The 19,554-nt window shown below is 37.7% G+C and overlaps 1 protein-coding gene across 1 annotated transcript in view; it reads left to right on the top strand.

Moving 5' to 3' along the window:
• Positions 1–18,655, top strand: part of LOC126179242 (uncharacterized) — a 54,840-nt gene extending 36,185 nt beyond the window's left edge. The window contains exons 3-4 of the mRNA XM_049924593.1: positions 5,884–5,989; positions 18,440–18,655. Of these exons, the coding sequence (XP_049780550.1) occupies positions 5,884–5,989; positions 18,440–18,576 (243 nt within the window). The 3' untranslated portion in view covers positions 18,577–18,655. The remainder of the gene's footprint in view (positions 1–5,883; positions 5,990–18,439) is intronic.
• Positions 18,656–19,554: the final 899 nt, after the last annotated feature.

The following is a 19,554-nucleotide window of genomic DNA, read 5'->3' as shown; positions in this document are numbered from 1 at the left end:
GATCTCTTAAGTGATGATCAGTTTGGCTTTAGGAAAGATAAAAGTACCATAGAGGCAGTCCTGATGTGCGTGATAATGTAATTGAGACTGAAGAAAAATCAAGATAACTCATAAAATTTTTTGACATATAAAAATTATTCAACAATGAAAAATAGTGCAAACTGTTCAAAATTATCAGGAAAATATGTTAGCCATTATAAAAGATAGGTAATATGCAATATATACACGAACCAGGAGGGAAAAAATAAGAATGAAAGACCAAGAATGAAGTGCTTAGATAAGGAAGGGTGTAAACAGGGATAGAGTCTTTTGGCCTTAATGTTCAATCTGAACATGGAAGAAGCAATTACAGAAATGAAACAAAGGTTCAAGAGAGAGATAGAAATCCAGAGTAAAAGGACATAAATAATAAGATTTTCTGATGACATTGCTACCCTAAGCAAATATAAAGAATTACAGGAGATGTTTGTTAGCATGAATTCTGATGACATTAGAATATGGATTAAGAGTAAACTGAAGAAAGACAAAAGTAATCAGAAGTAGCAGAAATTAGGTAAGCAATAAACTTAACATCAAAATTGATAAACACAAACTAAATGTAGTTAAGGAGCTCTGCTACCTTGTATGATAAATAAAAGAGCATGGAGGACATAAAAAGCAGACTAGCTCAGGTAAAGAGGCATGCCTTGCCAAAAGGTGTTCTAGTATCAAATGCTGCCTATAATTTGAAGAATTAATGTATAAGAATGTATGCTAGAAGTGCAGCATTGAATGGAAGCAAATGATAGACAGTGGAAAAACTGAAACAGAATAGAATCAAAGCATTTGAGATATGGTGCTGTAGAAGGATGTTGAAAATTAGGTGAACTGGTAAGATAAGGAATGAGAAGGTTCCCCACAGAATAACTGTCAGAAAGAAAGAACAGGATGAGAAAATACAGTCAGACATCACAGAATAACATCCATGGTACCAGAGGGAGCTGTAAAGGTCAGTAACAGTAGAGTAAGATTGTGATTGCAATACATCCAACAGGTAGTTGAGGACATTTTGTGTAAGCATTATTCTGAGGTGAAGAGAGGAAGTCATTGCAGGCAGTGTCAAACCAATCAGAGGGTGGATGACCCAAAAGAAGCACCAAAAAATGTCCACTCCAAATGATTTATGTAAATGTTGGTGTGCAGATTAGCCAGACAACTGTCCATTGCAAATCCATCTTCTTGTATATAATATTCATTATCAATGATATGAATATAATAGAGGGAAACATTCCACGTGGGAAAAATATATCTAAAAATAAAGATGCTGTAACTTACCAAAAGAAAGTGTTGGTATGGCGATAGGAGACAATAAAAAACACACAAACACACACACAAATTTCGAGCTTTCGCAACCTAAGGTTGCTTCATCAGGATAGAGGGAAGGAGAGGGAAAGACGAAAGGATGTGGGTTTTAAGGGAGAGGGTAAGGAGTCATTCCAATCCAGGGAGTGGAAAGACTTACCTTAGGGGGGAAAAGGGCAGGTATACACTCGCGCACACACACACATACCTGTCCTTTCTTCCCCCTAAGGTAAGTCTTTCCACTCCCTGGATTGGAATGACTCCTTACCCTCTCCCTTAAAACCCACATCCTTTCGTCTTTCCCTCTTTTTCCATCTTTCCTGATGAAACAACCTTGGGTTGCGAAAGCTCGAAATTTGTGTGTGTGTGTTTGTGTGTTTTTTATTGTCTCCTATCAACATACCAACACTTTCGTTTGGTAAGTTACAGCATCTTTATTTTTAGATATATTCAGTATTAAAGTTGAAGTAGTTGCTAAATAGCACCATTGTCAGTATTTCAATAAACTCGTAATTTGACAAACGGCATTTTATATTTAAGCAGATTATTTTTAACCAATGAAGTTGTCTCATTTACTGGTTACTTTTATAGAGATTTCCCATATCAAAATATGTGAATCTCTTGAGAGCCATTGATTACTGCTAGCGCATAGCTAGAGCTTACTCAAAAATTCTCTTCAAATTTGTAAGCTTTATTGAGAAAGTCATTAAGTTTGTTTCTAATTTTGTAGAATGGACTTCTTGCGAGTTAATGATTGAATGCCACAGGCAGTTCACTTTATGAATTGTAAGCTTTGATGACAGCTTTGTGTCTCATTGACTCATTAATGTGTATCCAGATTTTTACAGGACAGTACAACAAAATTATTCTTTGACCTTTTTACTCCCTTTAATTTAAGGTTTGAATCGGAATTGACTTCTCTTTTCTTGTTATTTTTCAAGAAATCAATTTATTATTTAGTTAATAATCTTCCTAAATTAATACTGCATGGCTGCCTTTATCATTTAGCTTTAGTATAATGGAAATAGAGGAATTATAGACAAAGTTTAATCTGATTGTAGATTGCGTTTTGGAGAAGCACGTGCCTAGTTAGTGTATTAAGGATGGGAAGGACGCACCATGGTTCAATAAAAATTTTCAGAAAATGCTGAGGAAATAGAGATTGTTGCACTCTAGGTTTGAAAGGGATGTAGAAACGTTAACAGCTAAAAGTTGATGAAAACTCATACATCTAAAAAAACGTAGATGCACGAAGCATGCAACAACTTCCATCAAAAGATCTTGTCAACAACCTGAGAAAATTTTTGTCCTCCATGAGATCACTAAGCAGGTTGAAGTCCTCTGTTCAGTTACTCATCAACCCGTGTGGTGTGGCAGTTAGAAGATAGCAAAATGAAATCTGACATTTTGAATTATGTCATTAATGCAGGAGGATCAAAAAAAGATATACCATCGTTTATTTGTTACACACACTCCTGTTTGGAGGACATAGAAACAAAACTCCCTGACATTGAGAAGCAAATGAAAGCGTTATAAACAAATAAGTCACCAGGTCTGGATGGAATCTTACTTTGGTTTTACAGCTTAGCCTGCATTTATCATGGATCTCACACCTAGCATCAAGTCCCAAGTGATTGGGAAAGAGCGCAGATGTCTTCTGTATATAAAAAAGGTAAAAGAATGGACCTGTAAAATTAAGAGAATTCCTGCAGAATTCTTGAGCATATTTTAAGACTGAATATAATATATTTCCTTGAATCAGGGAAGCTTTTGTCCACAAATCAGCACAGATTTAGAAAACATCGTCGTACAAAACACAGCTTGCCCTTTCCTTGCACAGTATCATGTGAACCTTGGATTGGGGGCAACAGGCAGATTCCACATACCTAGGTTTCCAGAAAGTGTTTGACACATTGTCCTACAGCAGACTTATGAAGATCTGAGGACACAGAATAGTATCTCAGGTGAGTGAGTGGCTCAAAGACTTTTTAAGTAATATAACACAGTACATTGTTCAAAAAGAAAGAGTGTTTAGCAGAGATGAGGGTGACATCAGGAATGCCCCAGGGAAGTGTGAAAAAACCACTGTTGTCCTCTATATACATAAATAATCTGATGGACGGAATGAGCAGCAACCTGCAACTGTTTGCTGATAATGCTGTAGTGAATGGGAAAATTTTGTTGAGTGACTGTAGGAGAATACAAGATGAATTGCACAAGATTTCTATTTGGTGTGATGAATGGCAGCTTGCTCTATGTGTATGAAAATGTAACTTAATGCAGATGAGTAGGAGAAACAATCCTATAATTTTACAATACAGTATTAGTGATGTGCTGCTAGATGCAGTCACATCAATTAAATACATTAGTGCAACCCATTTTTAATTACTGCTCAAATGTTTGTGATACCCATTGGGTCAAATTAAGGGAAAACATCAAAACATTTAAGGGGCGTGCTGCTAGATTTGTTGTCATTTCATTTGATCACCATGTGAGTATGATGGAAATGCTCTGTGAATTCAGTTGGGAATCTCAAGAGCGAAAACGATTTTCCTTTCACAAAACACTGTTGGGAAAATTTAAAGAACCAGTGTTTGTGGCTGTCTGCTGAATGAATCTTCTGCAACCAACATACATTTCATGTAAGGACCTTGAAAACAATTAGGGCCTGTATGAAGTCTTGCAGATAGTCATTTTCCCCTTACTCCATTTGAGAGTATGAAAAAGGAAATGACTAATACTAGTACAAGGTGTCCTCCACTGTGCACCATGCAGTGTGTGTATGTAGATGTACATCAGCTTGTTTGGGAGAGCTTTGTCTAAGTTTCTAATTTATTTTTGAGGCCACTTTTTTAAGAACCTTTGAATCGTGAGGTTTTCCCTTTTGCCTCGTGTGTATATTCATTTCCCTTACTTATTATATGTACTTTATTACTTACCTGTGTTTTTCCTTGTTATTTTGTTAATGTATGGCAGCTGGAATTTTGGTAGTAACAATAACTGTTGCTACCAAAATTCCAGCTGCCATTCATTAACAAAATGTACATTACATACATTAACACAATATTCTTGATATATTTTTTATTTAATTCAGAACCCCTGAAATTAATGGTTGTGAAATTTATAATTTTGTCAAAGAACTGTATACATGTAGCTGTTGTTGAACAGTGTAAAAGCTTTTGTAAATCATTTAATCACTTATACTTTTTTATATTATAGGATAAGTGGTAGAAATTTGTACAAGATTTCCTCACTGCTGCTTGATGCTGGGCCCAGACCAGAAACTAATTACTGAAAGTAAATTGTTGTTTAAAAAAATGTGTGGTTGGTTGAAGTTTTCTCCCTCACCAATTTTTCCAAAAATAGTTGCAGTGTTCTCAAGTCTTAATGTAAATAATGTTATGTATTTGTGTCTGAACTTAAATGGCCATGTTGTTGTACACTAGAACCTAAGGCAACAACAGTTCATTACTTAGTCATCTTCAGTTTTAAGATATTGTCACCCAGTTTTTTTTTTATCTGAAAGAATGTTCTACAAATAACCAGAGCAGCTGTCACTCTGTCTTCCTTCTCATTCTCAAAAACTCCATGTATTTGCATATGTTCTGTAATATTGTGTACCTCATTTACATTTTGTAATTATAAATCAAAAACACAATATTGTGCATGTTCTACAGTTTTAAGTTACTTTGTTTACCAGTTTTAGACTTATAAGGTCATGATCACACTTCAACTGATTGTCATCATCAGAGAAGACACAGTACTCATGAACAACTTTGAAAAAGAAGTTTTACATTGAGAGTGAGGTATGAGTACAGAGTAAATGTCATCTTTGACAATGCAGTGGTGATGTAATGAAAATGTTAAACATTTAAATATTAAGGAAGCAAACCAGAAAACATCAGTATTAAACCTCAAAAATAGATACATCAGAGCCTAAATAACAACTTAAATCAACGATCACAACAAGATTAAAATAATAGATTAACACAGGCATTGAAGAATAGCTGGAAGAGGTATTACATATGGAAAGTGATTCAGAAGCAGAGTAAAAGATAGGATTGACAATTGTAACTGGTAAATCATAAGCTAAATTGAAACTTCATGGCAGATTAAAACTGTGCGCCAGACCAAGACTCGAACTTGGGGCCTTTACCTTTTGTGGGCAAGTGCTCTGCTATTCTGGAAACATCCTCCAGGCTGTGGCTAAGCCATGCCTACGCAATATCTTTTCTTCCAGGAGCCAAGTCCTACAAGCTTTGCAGTAAAGATTCTGTGAAGTTTGGAAGATAGGAGATGAGGTACTGGTGGAAGCAAAGCTGTGATAATGAGTTGTGAGTTGTTGTTGGATAGATCAGTCGAGAGCACTTGCCCTCAACAGGCAAAGGTGTCACCAGTAAGTTATTAAGTTGATTTTGTTTTGGTGGTAATGTATTACTATGTTCAACTCTGTGGTTTTAGGTACTTTCAACATGCTTTTTGTTTGTCGTATGTTTGTCCAAATCCATATGTTTGATATTTATATGTTTATTTTTATTCTAGAAGTTAAAAATGACAAGCAATTACACACCTGAGGTGTCAGGTTTTATAATTGCTACAGTATTGAATATTTCTGAAGACACTTTGGAAATGTCGCTACGGATAGAAGGTTAGTATAATTTTCTGTGTTGTAACATGTAGGTTAAATGTATATTTCCCTTTATTTTATCTATCACTACTCACAAATACAGCTATAAATTTTCTTCTGCTTGCTCTTCTTTCTCCTTAACTAAATAGAAAGAAATGTAAAAAATTTAATAAGTACATTGCTTTCACAGATGATGGAAATAGTCCCAAACGTGGTGTTTAAAAAGAATGATTAAAATAAATCACAGCAAATTTCTACTTCATGTACAGTAACACACATCGTGGCAGAAATAAATGTGTACAGTCGTATAGTTTTGTAGTAATGTTAATCAATAAAATATGCTTGAGTGTAATTCCAGCATTGTGTATCAGGATCAGCATCTCACTGTATTTGTGATTAATTTTACTTATGAAGGCTTCTGTCAAAGTTGCAGGTAATTTTGTTTTCACTGTCAAACCATTGCCTACATTAGAAGGTGCAATGTTATTAACAAAACATGAAATACAGAATTTTTGGGCATTTTATATGCATGGATTGTCTGCATTTGGTATTACATCAGATCGTGGTAACAAATGTTATCCGACTGCTTACAATTGTCTTCATATGTTCAAAATTTGATAGATATCTTTAGCTGTTTATACATAAAAATTTGACAGATGCCATCAGTTGTTTATTATATGTTCATAAGTGCTCCCTATCCCTATGCCCATCCCTTGCCCTCTCCCTCCCCCCTCTCCCCCCCCCCCCCCCCCAATCATCATGTTATAACTAAATACAACATCACATTATTATTTTATAAATTACTGGTATGTCATCAGCTAACTGCTTTACTGAATTGTGAATCATTAAAAAAAAAAAAAAAGAATTATTATGTTTAAATTCAGACCATTTAGCCGAAAGCAGTCTTTTTTGTTTGGCCTGATATGTTCCTTGACTCTGATCATAAAATCCTGACCTGTTTGGCCTATATAATACCGAAAGAAAAGTTTTATGTTTGTCTGCTAGCTGTAACTGAGATTATGTGGACACTTGAACATAGCAATGTCAGTGTGAGATAATTTGAACTATGGTTGTGTAAGATACCAATAGAGGCTGGGCCTAAACTACATTGTTTACAAAGCTGCCAGCCTCACCAAGCAATTGCATGAAAGCTGTTACCAAATGCTTTGTGTTGTGCATAGCTCATTGTTCTCTTTGAGCAAAGAGATGTCTGAGCTCTCAGTAACTCACAACTGAGTTTAACAAACAATGGAAAATCCAGGATGGATGAAATATTGTCACAACTGAGTGTGAAAGAAATGGTATGAGATGATTTCGGATAAGTCCTCACTTTATTTCTTTAATTTTCATTGATGTGTTCTTGTGCGGCCTGTTGTATGCTGTTCAGAGTCTGATGTACTGGTGTTACATATGGTTAAGTAAACCTCTTGTAACTTTGAGGACTTTCAATTCACCTAAGAAAAGATGAATTGCGAAGCATAGTTGCCAGTGTGTGCTGAGTACGTCAGCGCATGACGACAATGCCAGGCCTACTCGACGCGAAACTTGTCAATCTCACTTGTCTGCATAACAACAAGCTGACAAGCTGGCTGATCTGCAGTCTTTCTCAAATGATTTTAAACAAACTATTCAATACTAAACTCTGATCCTTGCACATCTTATAGCTTAATGATGAACTGGCTATCATATTGCTAATGGTCGTAGTTATTGTGATATTTTAATATCAAGTGAACTACTCCATGAAATTCTTAAAGTTTACAGTGAAAAATAACTATCAATATGATATTATGTTTGGTGCATGTGAAGTCCTATGTTCTGTGTATGAAATATAGATAACATATTGAATTATTCTTTAAATGTGGAAGGATATCACTACCTGTCTTCAGTCTCGAGAAAATGGAATGCATGTAAAGATCGCTCTGTGATGAACGCATGCACCAGTGAAAAAGCCAGAATGAAATATTCACAAATCCATCGTATTTCATAAATGGTATGAGCTATTGAAAAAAGATTTTGGAAAATGATGTGCCCAGAGAGGAGAGTATTTTTCAATGACATAATGCAGTTTTAAGGACCTTAGCTGATGGAATGAGAATTTCTGTGGGCTTTTCAACAACAATGTAAGTGAAGTTGCATGTTGATTTTTATAATGAGAATGGGCATTTTCATTAACTATTGACCTATCGTGCCCTCAGTTGCTAGTTTAATATGGTACTGTTTCAAGGTTCTGTCACAATTGCTGTTTTAAATGCATTAGAATTTTAGTGACACTCTGCTGTGTTTTGGCAAAAGAAACAGATTTTAGCATGGTCACAAGATGTGTTCAAAACTTGTCACGGTCCTTCATGAATCATCTGGTAGTGTAGAGTGTTTGGCTCATACAGCACTAAAAATTCCATTAGCACTGCCTTATGCATGCTAAGTTCAACTTCATCCAATGGAGCATTTCCTACCACCCAGAGCAAAATATCTATTTTCCTCCACTGATTTGTTGGATCTTTATGTATCATAACAGAGTGGTATGCATAGTCCATTACTATCATTGAATTCAGAGGAATATTTTGCATTATAACATTATCTTCACAGCCAGTGAATGTGTTCTTGGATGACAACTTTGAATGTGTGTTCAGATGTGCTGCACTGTTGTTGTTAATGCAATGCCAACACAAAACATTTATTGACAATACCTGATGCCTGGAGAACACTGCAATTCCAGAAAATACCACTTTACAATGAGAGTTGACAAACACAAGATATGCATATGATGCGCGACACCACGAAGTTCTTTTTATCCACAGCATGGCAAGAGGGGCACCTTACCAACCGAACTGCTGGCGGCATGGTAGAAAAAGCCGGCTCGCAAATAGGTGTTACGTGGGCAATGAAATCATGTCTCCTCCAGTGAGTCAAATATCAAGCTGAAACTAATTTAAATTGCAGTGTAGGACCAAAATCAGTAAAGATTGAAGTATAATTTGTATATCTGATGGCTAAAATGCATTTCTTCGTGTTTGTGACAGCTGTAGCAAGTGACTTAACTAAAATTTTAGAACTCCATCATGTTTCGGGACATTGCACTGGCATCATTTGTGCTCTTACTCATTTGTTTCTCAACCAAATCAGCACTAATGTACCAATTGTTGCTGTAAAGATAATAAACCTTTCTGATCTAATCATGAGCATGCTCCAAAATAATTAGAGAAATTATTTTCTGTTCAGGATAATAACTGCCATAATTTGTGCTCTTATTGGCATAAACAATGAATAACAGTATAACTGGCTGAGAATCAATTATCTTGATTGACGAGAAGTGCCATGTGATGGAGGAAGCATTAAGTAATAGCATTATAAAATTTTCATGCCTGAAACTCATCATTCGCGTTAACTACAAGTCACAGAAGGCTGCAGACAGATTTGGGGTGATTCTGTAATGAGGATACAAACTTTCAGGGATGATGGAGAAGGGTAAATATGTCAATTTGAGATAAGGACTCCTGATCTGGAAATGACCGAGTCGAAATTTGTAAATGAAAATTGTTCTGATATCTCTGATAGTGTAATACATATACCAGAACTGTTGTTACTAAGATTATAGGGTAATGTGAACCAAAACAAGGAAAAAGAGTCATGTAAACATGGGCTCTAAACGCTTGCCTTAAGAGCTGTCGACATTCAGTCAGTAGAAAACATATGTTTCACAATAGCATAGATGTGTGTGTGTGTGTGTGTGTGTGTGTGTGTGTGTGTGTGTGTGTGTGTGTGTGTGTGTGTGCGTGTGTGTGTGCAACATTTAATGCACATTTTGGCTGGGTTGCCAACTGCAGTTGACGGATACAATAGATACCACCCTGTACAACAATAAATGGTGGTATTATAGTAAGAAAGTTTTGAGAGAATGTAAGTAATTTGTGGATAGAGGAGACCATTCACTGAATAGCAGAAGCATTGAGTTGTTGATAGCCACACACGAAAAAGAAGGAAAACTTGCTTGCTTTCAAAATGAATCCTTTCTCGAACTACAGAGGCCCTACATGGTGCCAGCTGGGCACAAAATGCCAGGATTGCAGTTCGGAACATGGACTAGGATGGGGTGGGGATTGTGTTGGGTGGGGTTAGTAGAGGGAGAGAGAGGTGGGAGAAAGTAAATGGGATTGGGTGTAGTTAGTTAGCAGCTTGGAGGAAGACAATAAGTTTACTGGGTAGGAATGTGGGAGGGAGGTGTGACAGATGCATGGGCTAGGTGTGTGATGCTCAGGTACCAGAGCCGGCGGGGAGGAACACACAGCACGATGAAGATGATGCAGAGACATGTAGTAGGAAGGGGTGACAAGGCAGAGGAAATGGAAACTGTTGGATGGAGGTTTTGAGAATACTGGATTAACAGAAATTGAGATCAGGAAAGTTTATACTACCCCATCAGAGGCAATGCCTCCTGTTAAAGCAGCCATGGTGTATACCAACTCTGCTGCAATCACTGACACAGTTTTTCAAGTCAATATAAAACTAACGAGCTGTCCACTAAAATGAATGGCCACTGCTAAACTGTGGCCAGCTTTTCTGCATTATTCAGATGAGCGTTATCCTTTCAACACATCTTTCACTCCCATACCTGTCCTGGCCCCAATTTCCGTTAACCCTCTGTCCCCATGCCCCCCACCCAACAGTTTTCCTTTCCTCTGTCTTGTCACCTCCCTCCCAGTCCACATCACCGTCATTGTGGATTGCTCCCCACCTGCTCTGGTGCCCATGCGGCACATGCTTAGACCATACACATGCCACCCCCTCCTCCCACATCCCTAGCAAGCAAATAGGATGCCATCTGCTGAGCTGCTAGCTACTCAACCGTAACCCCCCTTCGTGCCTACTGCCTTTCTCTCCCTTTACCCACCACACCTGACACAGTCTCCACTCCACCTGCCAGACTGCAATCCCAGCGTGGTGTGTCGAGCCAGCACCATGCAGTGGCCAGCTCCAATGACTTGAGGTTGGGAAGGGGGACAGGGTGAATGGGGGGGGGGGGGGGGGCAAAATCCCCAGGGCCCTAGCCTCCTGGGGGGGCTCCCAAGTCTATCAAGGTTTGGACCCACAGGGCAAATATCACACTGCTATTGTAAAACAAATTTTGTATCACACAATAAATAAAAGAACATTAGCCCAGCACCAGCATAACCGAACTGGCTCTTCCTTTCCACTTCTGTTCTTCAGTTCTATACGAGTCATATGGGACAATAAATTGCACCCAGTTCTGTTTCATGTTTAACTTTGACTGCTCAATATTTTCTTCAGTCATCATGCTCTAAAGCCACATTATGATGGAGTCTTTTAAATGATGCTGGAAATCCTACCAAAACATTTCCCCAAAAAACATACACAGCAACAGCTGTGAAATATTGTTATAATCTGGTAGGTTTGTCAACAGCATTCAAAGATATTGCACTTCCGATTCCAAAAAACAAGTATACAGAAAATATTTTGCATTTAAGAGTAAACACAAATTATTTCTATTTTTATGTAGTTGTCTTGGGATAAATGTAAAAGTGAAGAAATGAAATGACGTGCAACAGGTGCATTGGCCATGTCGATGCTCAAAAATAAAGTGTGTTCTTATTTGGTCGCTCGTAGGATAGGCAACTTACATGTGAACTCTCTTGTTACTTGATGTTTCATTATTTCTTGACTAAAGGCATGGTCTTCAGAGGTTCAACTCAGAAAATAGGAGATCCAAGTAATGGAAATGTCCTCAGAATATTACAGATTCTGAGTCACTATGAGTCTTTCCTTGCAAAACACTTTAGAAAGGTCAAAGACCAAAAGAAGCTAGAAAGGGTTTAAAAGTGCATTATGTGTCAAGTGAGTCTCATAATGAATTTTTTTTTTTTTTTTTTAGTTGTGCCCATCATGTCAAGAGTACCATCTTGGGTCCAAGTGAAAATGAGTATTATTCAGTTACTTTTGATGCAAATCCTGATTCAAGTCATATTGAACTAAGGACATTTGTCCTGTGTTATGTTTACTTCAAGAAGGAAATTAATAAATATGAAATAAATGAATGGTTTTGGAATCCATAAATTGTAATCAGAAAACAAGAGTTGCTATTGCACATTTAATACGATCAACACTTCTGAAATATTTAGTCCTTATCAGTGAATGCCACAGACAAAGTTAAGATAATGGAAGCAATATTAGAATTCTTGTAAAGGAGGTCATATACAATCCTCTTGCAAAATTTTCTCTGTGTACTTATCACAGCCTTATGTGGAGTGCACACAGCTGAGACTTGTCATAAAGCAGATACTTTTTTTTTCCCACCGTGATTCAACTCCTTTTCAAACTATTCAGTAGTAGTCCACAACAGTGATAAACACTGAAACAGTGTATTGAAAGTTCATTATATTCCATGTCTGATACCTGTTGGAGAGCTCAGGTTGACACTGCAATACCGATTTCAGCTTACTTGAATAACATTGCCATTGCTGTTGAAACTTTCAGTAAGTTAAATTGGACAGCTGAAACACTTCTGTGGTACAGTGTGTTTTTGTTGTGTGATTGTTCAAGTGTTTAATCGTGGCATCAATTTAGCTCAAGTTGTTCGTACCAATTGGCTACAGAAGCAAATTACTACAAGCTCAAAATACTACAATTGATGTTGAGATAAGATACTTTGAGAGCTTATTAAATGACTTAAAATACTGTCATGAAAATTGAGACATCATTCTCCCTAATCTAAAGTTGCTGCCCATGCAATTAATATCAGTCTTGTATTTACAGAGGTGCACCCTAATGAGAGGAAATTTTTTCTTGACGAAACCAAGAGTGAAGTGGCAGATTTGAATTCAGAAGTTAAATTTATTGTATGTTATTATTCACAATTTAGTGTCTAACTTGAAAATCACAAAACTGTGACGGTTTTAAATGAAGCATTTGCATTTTGTGGAAATAATCAAAGATGACTGACAATCAGGTCACTAAAGCATACGAGTTAATTATCAATGAATACCATAATAATGTCACAACAGATAAAGAAGAAGAAATTAAATATTGGAAAACAATTTGTACTTAAAACTTTGAATACATTTCTTTGGAACCATTAGACCTCGAGAGTAAGATGCTTGAGCTTAAAATTTCAAGCTTATTGCCAAATATAAAGCTTTGTGCAACTTTTACACAATTCCTACAATTGTAGCCGAAATAGAAGGGTTATTCAGAAGTCTGACTCATGTTAAAAAGGTCTTGTATAAACTATGCATCAACAACATCTCTCAGATTCAGAGATCTTGACAACTGAATGTAATTTGGCAACTCACCCAGACTTTGATGCTATGATTCAAACATTTTCTGAAAAAATTGCTCACAAAGCACCATTGACAGTGATGTAGGAAGTACGCAACTCACTGCAGTTTAAATGTGTGTGTGCTAATGTCTGCTTACTGAAATGTGTAGGCATACCAGGCAATGAGTAGGCACAGAACACTCCACATCAAAGAATTACTAATACCAGACATTTCAACTTACAGATCCTTATAATACTTAGCCTTTTGTTTTAAAGTGAGGTGAAGATAAATTAAACCAATTTAAAAATAAAATTAAATGGAGCATACTTACATTTTACAATAATTCATCGCTGAGTAGCATCTGAAGAAGAATTTGTAAGTTTGTCAATTGTATCAGTTTCCTCCCTTGCTGTGTAGGTCGTGGTTGTGCAATCATCCAGTTCTCTAGTGTAATAGTCATGGGCTCCTGATAACTGTCTTTCAGTTTCCTACTCCATGAAAGCATTATACCCCTGGTATTCTTTCTCAGCATGTTTAACCTTCACATATTCATTCATGATTCATAAGATTCATGTGTTAGTTCTTTCAGAGCCGCAGTAGAGAACAGGAGACATGGAATATGACAATTTTTTATTTTATTATGTTCAAAATAATGTTGATTGAATGTAACATTGTAGGAAGTGTATCATAATAGCTGTTACTAGTTTTCTGAAATAACAGAGAGCATGAAATTAAACATTTTTGTTAATAAAGCACTGTCTAGTAATGCATCATTTTGAACTTGAACTGGGATGTAGAAAGCTGTATGTTATAATAAAAGTGCTGGCAGAACTGCAGTGTGCAAAACAAATGTGAAATTTGCTACCAATTGTTTTGTTTCCATGAAACTATTATAATTAAATACAATGAATGTTGCAAATATACCTATAAATGTTATTTAAATTTGTAGCTACTGCAATATACTCTAATTCTGATTGAAAATGTGTATGGAAATCAGAAATGAGTATGCAGAGAGTGTGTTCAGAAAAAATTACATACTGGAGGCAGCAAATTTAAATTTCAGTGTCAGTTCTGCAATTAGGAAACCTGTTTTTCCCCACTTTCATAGAAAAACAATGTTACATAATTTTATACCCAAAACTAAGTAAACAAGTTTCATAGAATACATTCCGTGACAATAGTAACAAATTATTGGCTTAGTGCATAAGTTCGTTGCATTTTCCCTGTAAGTTTAATAAACACAACAGATACACATAACAGAGACTTTAGTCATCAGTAATATATTCCCCTTCACTATTTATGACAGTCTTCCAGTGCTGGGGTAACTTCTTGATTCTGTGACTCTAGAAAGCACATGGTTTCGAGGTGCGCATTTTCATCCAGAAATGAATTTCCTTGAAAGTTCAATAGAGTGTGGAAGGAGGGAAGATCTGAGGGCACAAGATCAGGTGAATAAGGTGGGTATGGAGTAATTTCCCAACCCAACTCCTGTACAACATTTTTTGTCAGTCTAGCGGAATGCAGGTGGGCATTATCATGGAGTATGATCACTTCACGCAGTGTTCCTGGTCATTGTTCTTGCAACGCTTCTACGAGATGTTGACAGTAAATGTCAGCAATGATGGTTACTTCTCAGGGAAGCAGTTTGTAGTACAACATGCTGTTGCTGTTCCACCAGATTCATAGCTTTATCTTTTGTTGATGCATGCAGGTTTTTGTACGGGGAGGTGCTTCTTTGTTTGGGCTCAACCATTCCTTTCTTTTCCATGTGCTAGCATAAAGACGCCATTTGTCATCACCAGTAACAATAGAGGGTAGGAATTGTTGGCGCTGTTCGTGAGACAGTTGATTGTGAGCAAGCACAGACACACATATGGTCACCTGCTGATTTTTGTTATTTTGGCCTAGAACATGAGGTACCCATACACCTGATTGTACTCATGTACCTGGTTTTTGAATCCTCCCCATTGCTTGAAAATGTCACACGATGGTGGAATGATCACAGTTCATTAAATTTGCTGATTCTTGTTGGATCATTGTGAATTAATGCATTTAATCGATTTCGTCAAACCTTGAAGGTCTTCTACGAGGGCAGTTCAATAAGTAATGCAACACATTTTTTTTCTCGGCCAATTTTGGTTGAAAAAACCGGAAATTTCTTGTGGAATATTTTCAAACATTCCGGCTTCGTCTCGTATAGTTTCATTGACTTCCGACAGGTGGCAGCGCTGTACGGAGCTGTTAAAATGGCGTCTGTAACGGATGTGCGTTGCAAACAATCGGCAGTGATCGAGTTTCCTTTGGCGGAAAACCAGGGCATCTCAAATATGCATAGGCGCTTGCAGAATGTCTACGGTGATCTGGCAGTGGACAAAAGCACGGTGAGTCGTTGGGCAAAGCGTGTGTCATCATTGCCGCAAGGTCAAGCAAGACTGTCTGATCTCCCGTGTGCGGGCCGGCCGTGCACAGCTGTGACTCCCGCAATGGCGGAGCGTGCGAACACACTCGTTCGAGATGATCGACGGATCACCATCAAACAACTCAGTGCTCAACTTGACATCTCTGTTGGTAGTGCTGTCACAATTGTTCACCAGTTGGGATATTCAAAGGTTTGTTCCCGCTGGGTCCCTCGTTGTCTAACCGAACACCATAAAGAGCAAAGGAGAACCATCTGTGCGGAATTGCTTGCTCGTCATGTGGCTGAGGGTGACAATTTCTTGTCAAAGATTGTTACAGGCGATGAAACATGGGTTCATCACTTCGAACCTGAAACAAAATGGCAATCAATGGAGTGGCGCCACACCCACTCCCCTACCAAGAAAAAGTTTAAAGCCATACCCTCAGCCCCTAAAGTCATGGTTACAGTCTTCTGGGACGCTGAAGGGGTTATTCTGTTCGATGTCCTTCCCCATGGTCAAATGATCAACTCTGAAGTGTATTGTGCTACTCTTCAGAAATTGAAGGAACGACTTCAGCGTGTTCGTAGGCACAAAAATCTGAACGAACTTCTTCTTCTTCATGACAACGCAAGACCTCACACAAGTCTTCGCACCCGAGAGGAGCTCACAAAACTTCAGTGGACTGTTCTTCCTCATGCACCCTACAGCCCCGATCTCGCACCGTCGGATTTCCATATGTTTGGCCCAATGAAGGACGCAATCCGTGGGAGGCACTACGCGGATGATGAAGAAGTTATTGATGCAGTACGACGTTGGCTCCGACATCGACCAGTGGAATGGTACTGTGCAGGCATACAGGCCCTCATTTCAAGGTGGCGTAAGGCCGTAGCATTGAATGGAGATTACGTTGAAAAATAGTGTTGTGTAGCTAAAAGATTGGGGAATAACCTGGTGTATTTCAATGCTGAATAAAACAACCCCTGTTTCAGAAAAAAAATGTGGTGCATTACTTATTAAACTGCCCTCGTAAATGTGGAGAGTCACTAATGTCGAAACGATTCTCCTTAAAATGAGAAAACCATTTTCTTGCCAAGCTTTGTCAAATGGAATTATCCCTATACAAGACACAAATGGTTATGGCTGCCTGTGCTGCTGTCGCCCATATATTGAACTCAAACTGAAGAATATATCAGACATTTTACAATTTCTCTCCTTGGAACTCTAGAGCCCACAGCTCCAGCCACTGCCTCCAAATAACAAAATGACAATATCTAAACTCACATAGCAACAGTGAACTGTAAAGAAAAAATGACACTTGATTAATAAACCCATAGCAGTCAGAATACCAACATGCAAAACAAAAATGCTATAAAATTATGTACCAACCTAATAATTTCAATAGTTCATTTTTCCATGGTAAGAATAACAACTGAAACAAAAGCATCTAAAGTCTGAGTGATGAGCAGAGGCTTTTGTGCAGATAACGAAACATTTGCAAACACTGACAAGTAAAGTTTATGTCAAGTTTAAGATGTCCACTACATCAGAAAATTAGGAACAGTTATTCTTATATGCCTGTCTTTAACCTTTCTGCTCTGCATCGGAACATTTTTTGCTATTTCTTTGAGGGCATCCACTTTCTAAATACAGTGCGATGACATGTCACAGTCGGTATAATTTCCTCGAAGCTTCACCTATTCTGTAATACAGGGCAACATTGCGTCCAACATGCAACAGAAGGTAGTACTATTGATATCCTTTCTTTCAGGAGTGCTAGTTCTGCAAGGTTCGCAGGAGAGCTTCTGTAAAGTTTGGAAGGTAGAAGACAAGGTACTGGCAGAAGTAAAGCTGTGAGGACGGGTCATGAGTTGTGCTTAGGTAGCTCAGATGGTAAAGCACTCGCCTGTGGAAGGCAAAGGTCCCAAGTTCGAGTCTTGGTCCAGCACACAGTTTTAATCTGCCAGGAAGTTTCATATCAGCGCACACTCTGTTGCAGAATGAAAATCTCATAATGGATGATTTAAATAGTGAAATGAGTGGGATAATTTTGTAAAAGGTTTCCTTGTCTGTCACTTTTAACACTTCTAAACTTGAAAAAGCAAATGAGTGACTGATATTATCAGGTGATGTGCTCTTCAGAATTGAAAATGTTATTTACTAGGTACTTTAGTATTGACAAAGTTGGCTGCTGTTCTATAGAAAATAGTTTTGGAGAACAGTACAATCAGGAACAGAAAATAATTTCATGAACCCAAAGATTGCAGTTACTCTGAAAGTGAGAACATTCCATTTTTATTAGAAATGAGAGAGCAGCTCTTCTAAAATTCTTGCTGCTAATGAAGTTTCCCAGTTTCTTGCACAAAAACATTTTTTTTTTAAATTTAGTAATTAAACTCAGTAGATTTGTGTTAAAGTAAATATCATTGCTTTAGTGTGATTTGGAATCATGCAGATGGGCATGTAATATAAAAACTAGAGTTCAATTGAAGCTGTACAAAGATACAGTGTATGAAGGTTTCCAAGCTGATGAATGTTACATGAAATTCACAATGTTTTGTGAAAACAGTGGCAGAGATCACTTTGCTTTGCTATTTCTTTGCACATTTAGCACTACGCTTGACTTCAAGAAATTAACCAATTTTTACTTTGCAGTTGAAATCTTTTTCTTACTGCTGATGATTTGTGTTCAAAATGTTTCTTACAAGTTAGAGATCTTGTTAATGTGTTTTTTACACTCATAAAAGAAAATTATGATTATGTTGGTTAAATTATATATATTTAATTGATTTCCTGTTGTGCAGCTGGCGAATCTGATCTTGAGGCCCCAAAAGGAAGGTTCTATCTTGAGAATGAAGATTCAGAGAAGAATGAGAATGACTCGAAACTTCATCAGCTGAATTGGAATGAACTTATGGATGTCAGAATTTTATTTCCATGAGCTCTTAAATTGTTATTTTTCTCTTAAAATATTGTGTATATAAATGACTGGAAATAAACTCTTTATCTTGTGCACTGAATGACTGTTGTTATCAATAGCATCAGAAATATGAATTAAGAATTGTAAACTTATAGGAATTAAATTTTGTAGAGATATGATAAGGAAAGTTCTGGCAGAATGGAAATAATTTCCACATGGGATTAGCCGAGCGGTCTAAGACGCTGCAGTCATGGACTGTGCGGCTGGTCCCGGTGGAGGTTCGAGTCCTCCCTCAGGCATGGGTGTGTGTGTTTGTCCTTAGGATAATTTAGCTCAAGTAGTGTGTAAGCTTAGGGACTGATGACCTTAGCAGTTACGTCCCATAAGATTTCACACACATTTGAACATTTTTTTGGAAATAATTTTGGAGTGTGGAAACAACTCAGCAAATAGTAGAAGTGTTGAGTCATCAAGAGGCACACAAAAGAAGTATGAAAACCTCACTAGCTTTCAGATGAATCCTTCTTTATCAAGCTGCAGTACATACAATTATAACTGCACACACAGCATGCCTGCCCCCCCCCCCCCCCCCCCCCCCCCCCCACACACACACACACACCTCTGCAGTTACAGTATTTTGACTGAACACATGATGGTGGGACTATAGTTCAGAAGGTATATTGGGGTGAGAGAAGTTGCGTCAGGCTCTCTGCACAGCATTTTGTGTCGATCAAACCTGACCAAGGGCAGAGTTGTTCACCCAGTGGCTGTATATGCTGCTGAGCACAACATGCTCAAGTTCAATGGCTGCTTCACAACCATTGCTATCTGTACTCTTTGCCCTTCTCCCAAACACCAGTTTTTCTTAACTACATAGATTGAAGCTATTCATGCAACACACCCTTTCTTCCCATAATACCTGTGGCCCTTGGTATCTGCTAACCTGCCCTCTACCAGTCTCCCTTTTCTCTGCCCTGCAATACCATCCTAGTCCACTCC

This window comes from Schistocerca cancellata, chromosome 1 (assembly GCF_023864275.1).
Source record: "Schistocerca cancellata isolate TAMUIC-IGC-003103 chromosome 1, iqSchCanc2.1, whole genome shotgun sequence".
NCBI classification, from domain to species: Eukaryota; Metazoa; Arthropoda; class Insecta; order Orthoptera; family Acrididae; genus Schistocerca; species Schistocerca cancellata.
This window is presented reverse-complemented; position numbering and strand designations above follow the sequence as displayed.